Source organism: Pseudoliparis swirei, chromosome 4 (genome assembly GCF_029220125.1).
Source record: "Pseudoliparis swirei isolate HS2019 ecotype Mariana Trench chromosome 4, NWPU_hadal_v1, whole genome shotgun sequence".
In the NCBI taxonomy this organism is placed as follows: Eukaryota; Metazoa; Chordata; class Actinopteri; order Perciformes; family Liparidae; genus Pseudoliparis; species Pseudoliparis swirei.
In genome coordinates, this window is record NC_079391.1 from 149,913 (window position 1) to 157,805 (window position 7,893).

A 7,893-nucleotide genomic window follows, 5' to 3' on the forward strand; every position below is an offset into this window, starting at 1 on the left:
TCTATAGGAGGGTCTGGACCCCTTGGTGACCACACGGTGGTCTATAGAAGGGTCTGGACTCCTTGGTGACCACACGGTGGTCTATAGAAGGGTTTTGACCCCTTGGTGACCACACAGTGGTCTATAGGAGAGTCTGGACCCCTTGGTGACCACACGGTGGTCTATAGAAGGGTCTGGACCCCTTGGTGACCACACGGTGGTCTATAGGAGGGTCTGGACCCCTTGGTGACCACACGGTGGTCTATAGGAGGGTCTGGACCCCTTGGTGACAACACGGTGGTCTATAGGAGGGTCTGGACCCCTTGGTGACCACAGGAGGGTCTGGACCCCTTGGTGACCACACGGTGGTCTCAACAGTCTTATTTAGAGACAATAGATGTGCTCCATTTCTTGTTTCCCGTCTGTGATCCAGGGGGCGGAGCCAGATTTGGACATCCCAATCTGCCGGTACCAGGATCACTCTGATCCAATCCGGCAACGTTTTGAAATACCGGGATAGATCAGGTTGATCCGTGGCTGAGGACAGGGGGATCTGGTTTTCCGGATCATTATGATCTGGATTACAAGTTTTTAAATACCAGCCCCAGGTGATCATGTTTGTGAAGAGCTAGTCCAGAGGAGACTCATCGACTGTCTTCCTGGTGGTGCGCTCATCAGCAACATCAGCTCTCTGCTACCACCTGGTGGACAGAAATGTTTAATACAGTTCACAAAGAACCAAAAAGAGACGTGAAAAGAGGAACAAGTTCAAAATCACATTTATTGAATTGTACTTATGGACCGCACTGCAGCTACTTTTATAAAGTCTGTTGCATGCAATGCACGTTCAATCGGGACGGACCATGCATCCTGAACCTCTTCTTCACAAAGGATTGTGGGTCAGCTGGCGGACTGCAAGTGGACCTGGGCCTCTTGGAAGGTCTGCTCAACAAACGGACCGGCGAGGAGCGGCTGGTCGGCGGACCTCGGCCTCTCAGCCACTCGCTGATTCTCCTCCATGAGTCTGAGACTTCTGTTCCCCTCAAAGAACTTCTGGAGTCTGAGGTCATCAGAGGTCGAAGGAGGGAAGTAGCAGCATCGATGATTTATGTCTTTGGTTTGTGATCAATGTCGAAGATCCACACTCACCTTCACAGTGTCGCTGGAGCCAAGTTCATTCCTAACAATCCCAATGGAAACAAATACAATCAAATAAAAGCAGCTTGGCAACTAAACATTGTACAAATCCTGTAAAAAGAAAAGTTTATCAATCCCGTTTTCATTTTAATACAACACCAACATCTGCCCACCATATATGACCCCGGCACACAGCAGACGTGATGCATGACCTTGGCATGACCCCGGCACACAGCAGACGTGATGCATGACCTCGCCATGACCCCGGCACACAGCAGACGTGATGCATGACCTCGGCATGACCCCGGCACACAGCAGACGTGATGCATGACCTCGCCATGACCCCGGCACACAGCAGACGTGATGCATGACCTCGGCATGACCCCGGCACACAGCAGACGTGATGCATGACCTTGGCATGACCCCAGAACACAGCAGACGTGATGCATGACCTCGGCATGACCCCGGCACACAGCAGACGTGATGCATGACCTTGGCATGACCCCAGAACACAGCAGACGTGATGCATGACCTCGGCATGACCCCGGCACACAGCAGACGTGATGCATGACCTCGCCATGACCCCAGAACACAGCAGACGTGATGCATGACCTTGGCATGACCCCAGAACACAGCAGACGTGATGCATGACCTCGGCATGACCCCGGCACACAGCAGACGTGATGCATGACCTCGGCATGACCCCGGCACACAGCAGACATGATGCATGACCTCGCCATGACCCCAGAACACAGCAGACGTGATGCATGACCTCGGCATGACCCCGGCACACAGCAGACGTGATGCATGACCTCGGCATGACCCCAGAACACAGCAGACGTGATGCATGACCTCGGCATGACCCCAGAACACAGCAGACATGATGCATGACCTCGGCATGACCCCAGAACACAGCAGACGTGATGCATGACCTTGGCATGACCCCGGCACACAGCAGACGTGATGCATGACCTCGGCATGACCCCAGAACACAGCAGACGTGATGCATGACCTCGGCATGACCCCAGAACACAGCAGACGTGATGCATGACCTCGGCATGACCCCGGCACACAGCAGACGTGATGCATGACCTTGGCATGACCCCAGAACACAGCAGACGTGATGCATGACCTTGGCATGACCCCGGCACACAGCAGACGTGATGCATGACCTTGGCATGACCCCAGAACACAGCAGACGTGATGCATGACCTTGGCATGACCCCGGCACACAGCAGACGTGATGCATGACCTTGGCATGACCCCGGCACACAGCAGACGTGATGCATGACCTTGGCATGACCCCGGCACACAGCAGACGTGATGCATAACCTTGGCATGACCCCAGAACACAGCAGACGTGATGCATGACCTCGGCATGACCCCAGAACACAGCAGACATGATGCATGACCTCGGCATGACCCCGGCACACAGCAGACATGATGCATGACCTTGGCATGACCCCAGAACACAGCAGACATGATGCATGACCTTGGCATGACCCCAGAACACAGCAGACATGATGCATGACCTCGGCATGACCCCAGAACACATCAGACATGATGCATGACCTCGGCATGACCCCAGAACACAGCAGACGTGATGCATGACCTTGGCATGACCCCGGCACACAGCAGACGTGATGCATGACCTTGGCATGACCCCGGCACACAGCAGACGTGATGCATGACCTTGGCATGACCCCAGAACACAGCAGACGTGATGCATGACCTCGGCATGACCCCAGAACACAGCAGACATGATGCATGACCTTGGCATGACCCCAGAACACAGCAGACGTGATGCATGACCTCGGCATGACCCCGGCACACAGCAGACATGATGCATGACCTTGGCATGACCCCAGAACACAGCAGACGTGATGCATGACCTTGGCATGACCCCGGCACACAGCAGACATGATGCATGACCTTGGCATGACCCCGGCACACAGCAGACGTGATGCATGACCTTGGCATGACCCCAGAACACAGCAGACATGATGCATGACCTTGGCATGACCCCGGCACACAGCAGACATGATGCATGACCTTGGCATGACCCCAGAACACAGTAGACCTACTTGGGGTCCTAATGTCTTTTTGCCGGTTTGGCCACAAGCTGCCGCTCTCTCTCGAGCTCCTTCTCGCGCCGCTGCTCCTTCTCCAGCTCCTCCTTCTGCTTCTGCTGCTGCAGCTTCAGCCCTCTTTTCTGAGAGCAACACAAAAGAGGAACTGTGGGTTGGCGGTTGAGCGTCTTGTCGCTCTTCTGCCTGAACGTCTGCGGTGAAATCAGAGGTACCTTTAGCTTGGTGGTTTTTTCGTGGAGCACAATCATCTCCTTCCTTATGGTCACCAGTTTATTGTGGTAAACCTTGGCCTCTGTAAACTAAAGACCACACACGGGATTACAACGCGTTCCTGTCACCAGGCGGAGACAACAAAACAAAAGAAAAAGAGAGTTCAGTCCCACGGTACCAGTGAGTCGAGGTCCAGTAAAGCGTTACAGTCTCTGAACTTGGTGACCTCTTGGTCCAGAGTGTCCAATAGGACCAGCTGATTCTGTCTGGTTGACACAAAACACACACAAGTTAACATCTAGAACATACATACATACTACATATATATACATACTAATCAGACAATGAGTGTATTAACTTAAATGACACACACAACTTTTCTCTCCTACCCAACACGACCTCCTCGATGGACATGTGCTCTACATGATGAGCCAACACTTGAATAATGTCTCTTACAAGTAGACGCGATCATTTGAAATGTGGACGCGTATTTGAGCTGCTGGTGAGGACTCACGTGAGCTCCTGGAGGGCTCGTTTAGAGTTCTGGAGATCCGGTAGGTAGTGAGAAAGTAGTCCCTGTGTGAGCTGGTCCACAAACACAGAGCTCTCCACACGCAATGAGTCCGGCGCTGCCAGCTGGAGGTCTGTGGAATGTAGAGGCAAATAAATATATATATATATCGTGTTCAGTTTTTATTTGTATCGCCCAATTTTATGTAATATTATACGCCATATATTTAGTATTGCGTCTCGTCTGGCCTCGAAACAAACACAAGTTTAGTCGACTCGTACAACTTTGAGCACCAACTGATTGGTTTCAGTCGCCGGTCTGCACCACACTGACCACACGTTGACCTTTTGTATTGCTGCTGAACCCTTGAGATGAGTAACAGACCCGTGTTGTTATGACACACACCTTCCATCTCCTCTTCCTCCACCGGGCTGCTGCTTTGACCTGAAAGAAAAGTATGGAAACGATCAGTTGGACGTTTATCACTGAGCAACTGACCAGGAGAGGAGGCATCGGTGGAGCTAGGCTAACATGCCTCCTCTCCTGGTCAGTAGCTGTCGGTAGAGCTAGGCTAACATGCCTCCCCTCCTGGTCAGTAGCTGTCGGTAGAGCTAGGCTAACATACCTCCCCTCCTGGTCAGTAGCTGTCGGTAGAGCTAGGCTAACATGCCTCCCCTCCTGGTCAGTAGCTGTCGGTAGAGCTAGGCTAACATGCCTCCCCTCCTGGTCAGTAGCTGTCGGTAGAGCTAGGCTAACATACCTCCCCTCCTGGTCAGTAGCTGTCGGTAGAGCTAGGCTAACATGCCTCCCCTCCTGGTCAGTAGCTATAGGTAGAGCTAGGCTAACATACCTCCTCTCTCGGTCAGTAGCTGTCGGTAGAGCTAGGCTAACATACCTCCCCTCCTGGTCAGTAGCTGTCGGTAGAGCTAGGCTAACATACCTCCCCTCCTGGTCAGTAGCTATAGGTAGAGCTAGGCTAACATACCTCCCCTCCTGGTCAGTAGCTATAGGTAGAGCTAGGCTAACATACCTCCCCTCCTGGTCAGTAGCTGTCGGTAGAGCTAGGCTAACATGCCTCCTCTCTCGGTCAGTAGCTGTCGGTAGAGCTAGGCTAACATGCCTCCCCTCCTGGTCAGTAGCTATAGGTAGAGCTAGGCTAACATACCTCCCCTCCTGGTCAGTAGCTATAGGTAGAGCTAGGCTAACATGCCTCCCCTCCTGGTCAGTAGCTGTCGGTAGAGCTAGGCTAACATGCCTCCCCTCCTGGTCAGTAGCTGTCGGTAGAGCTAGGCTAACATGCCTCCTCCTGGTCAGTAGCTATAGGTAGAGCTAGGCTAACATACCTCCTCCTGGTCAGTAGCTGTCGGTAGAGCTAGGCTAACATGCCTCCCTCCTGGTCAGTAGCTGTCGGTAGAGCTAGGCTAACATGCCTCCCCTCCTGGTCAGTAGCTATAGGTAGAGCTAGGCTAACATACCTCCTCTCCTGGTCAGTAGCTGTCGGTAGAGCTAGGCTAACATGCCTCCCCTCCTGGTCAGTAGCTGTCGGTAGAGCTAGGCTAACATGCCTCCCCTCCTGGTCAGTAGCTGTCGGTAGAGCTAGGCTAACATACCTCCTCTCTCGGTCAGTAGCTGTCGGTAGAGCTAGGCTAACATGCCTCCCCTCCTGGTCAGTAGCTGTCGGTAGAGCTAGGTTAACATACCTCCCTCCTGGTCAGTAGCTGTCGGTGAGCTAGGCTAACATACCTCCCTCCTGGTCAGTAGCTGTCGGTAGAGCTAGGCTAACATGCCTCCTCTCCTGGTCAGTAGCTGTCGGTAGAGCTAGGCTAACATGCCTCCCCTCCTGGTCAGTAGCTGTCGGTAGAGCTAGGCTAACATGCCTCCTCTCCTGGTCAGTAGCTGTCGGTAGAGCTAGGCTAACATGCCTCCCCTCCTGGTCAGTAGCTGTCGGTAGAGCTAGGCTAACATGCCTCCCCTCCTGGTCAGTAGCTGTCGGTAGAGCTAGGCTAACATGCCTCCCCTCCTGGTCAGTAGCTGTCGGTGAGCTAGGCTAACATACCTCCTCTCCTGGTCAGTAGCTGTCGGTAGAGCTAGGCTAACATGCCTCCCCTCCTGGTCAGTAGCTGTCGGTAGAGCTAGGCTAACATGCCTCCCCTCCTGGTCAGTAGCTGTCGGTAGAGCTAGGCTAACATACCTCCTCTCTCGGTCAGTAGCTGTCGGTAGAGCTAGGCTAACATGCCTCCCCTCCTGGTCAGTAGCTGTCGGTAGAGCTAGGTTAACATACCTCCCCTCCTGGTCAGTAGCTGTCGGTAGAGCTAGGCTAACATACCTCCCCTCCTGGTCAGTAGCTGTCGGTAGAGCTAGGCTAACATGCCTCCTCTCCTGGTCAGTAGCTGTCGGTAGAGCTAGGCTAACATGCCTCCCCTCCTGGTCAGTAGCTGTCGGTAGAGCTAGGCTAACATGCCTCCTCTCCTGGTCAGTAGCTGTCGGTAGAGCTAGGCTAACATGCCTCCCCTCCTGGTCAGTAGCTGTCGGTAGAGCTAGGCTAACATGCCTCCCCTCCTGGTCAGTAGCTGTCGGTAGAGCTAGGCTAACATGCCTCCCCTCCTGGTCAGTAGCTGTCGGTAGAGCTAGGCTCACACACCTCCCCTCCTGGTCAGTAGCTGTCGGTAGAGCTAGGCTAACATGCCTCCCCTCCTGGTCAGTAGCTGTCGGTAGAGCTAGGCTAACATACCTCCCCTCCTGGTCAGTAGCTGTCGGTAGAGCTAGGCTAACATGCCTCCTCTCTCGGTCAGTAGCTGTCGGTAGAGCTAGGCTAACATACCTCCTCTACTGGTCAGTAGCTGTCGGTAGAGCTAGGCTAACATGCCTCCCCTCCTGGTCAGTAGCTGTCGGTAGAGCTAGGCTAACATGCCTCCTCTCTCGGTCAGTAGCTGTCGGTAGAGCTAGGCTAACATACCTCCTCTACTGGTCAGTAGCTGTCGGTAGAGCTAGGCTAACATGCCTCCCCTCCTGGTCAGTAGCTGTCGGTAGAGCTAGGCTAACATGCCTCCCCTCCTGGTCAGTAGCTGTCGGTAGAGCTAGGCTAACATACCTCCTCTACTGGTCAGTAGCTGTCGGTAGAGCTAGGCTAACATGCCTCCCCTCCTGGTCAGTAGCTGTCGGTAGAGCTAGGCTAACATACCTCCCCTCCTGGTCAGTAGCTGTCTGTAGAGCTAGGCTAACATACCTCCCCTCCTGGTCAGTAGCTATAGGTAGAGCTAGGCTAACATACCTCCCCTCCTGGTCAGTAGCTATAGGTAGAGCTAGGCTAACATACCTCCCCTCCTGGTCAGTAGCTGTCGGTAGAGCTAGGCTAACATACCTCCTCTCTCGGTCAGTAGCTGTCGGTAGAGCTAGGCTAACATGCCTCCCCTCCTGGTCAGTAGCTATAGGTAGAGTTAGGCTAACATACCTCCCCTCCTGGTCAGTAGCTATAGGTAGAGCTAGGCTAACATGCCTCCCCTCCTGGTCAGTAGCTGTCGGTAGAGCTAGGCTAACATGCCTCCCCTCCTGGTCAGTAGCTATAGGTAGAGCTAGGCTAACATGCCTCCCCTCCTGGTCAGTAGCTATAGGTAGAGCTAGGCTAACATACCTCCTCTCCTGGTCAGTAGCTATAGGTAGAGCTAGGCTAACATGCCTCCCCTCCTGGTCAGTAGCTGTCGGTAGAGCTAGGCTAACATGCCTCCCCTCCTGGTCAGTAGCTATAGGTAGAGCTAGGCTAACATACCTCCTCTCCTGGTCAGTAGCTGTCGGTAGAGCTAGGCTAACATGCCTCCTCTCCTGGTCAGTAGCTATAGGTAGAGCTAGGCTAACATACCTCCCCTCCTGGTCAGTAGCTGTCGGTAGAGCTAGGCTAACATACCTCCTCTCCTAGTCAGTAGCTGTCGGTAGAGCTAGGCTAACATACCTCCTCTCCTGGTCAGTAGC

The 7,893-nt window shown here is 53.6% G+C and overlaps 1 protein-coding gene across 1 annotated transcript; it reads right to left on the reverse strand.

The window, feature by feature from the left end:
- Positions 1-742: 742 nt before the first annotated feature.
- On the reverse strand, positions 743-7,713 carry bloc1s6 (biogenesis of lysosomal organelles complex-1, subunit 6, pallidin). Its single transcript, XM_056412994.1, has 8 exons — positions 7,694-7,713; positions 4,333-4,371; positions 3,931-4,060; positions 3,595-3,682; positions 3,419-3,505; positions 3,201-3,328; positions 1,129-1,159; positions 743-1,039 (listed from the first exon to the last, which is right to left on the reverse strand). Exons 2-6 carry the CDS (start codon positions 4,337-4,339, stop codon positions 3,209-3,211), a joined length of 432 nt encoding a protein of 143 aa, XP_056268969.1. The 5' UTR covers positions 4,340-4,371; positions 7,694-7,713; the 3' UTR covers positions 743-1,039; positions 1,129-1,159; positions 3,201-3,208.
- Between the last annotated feature and the right edge of the window lie 180 nt (positions 7,714-7,893).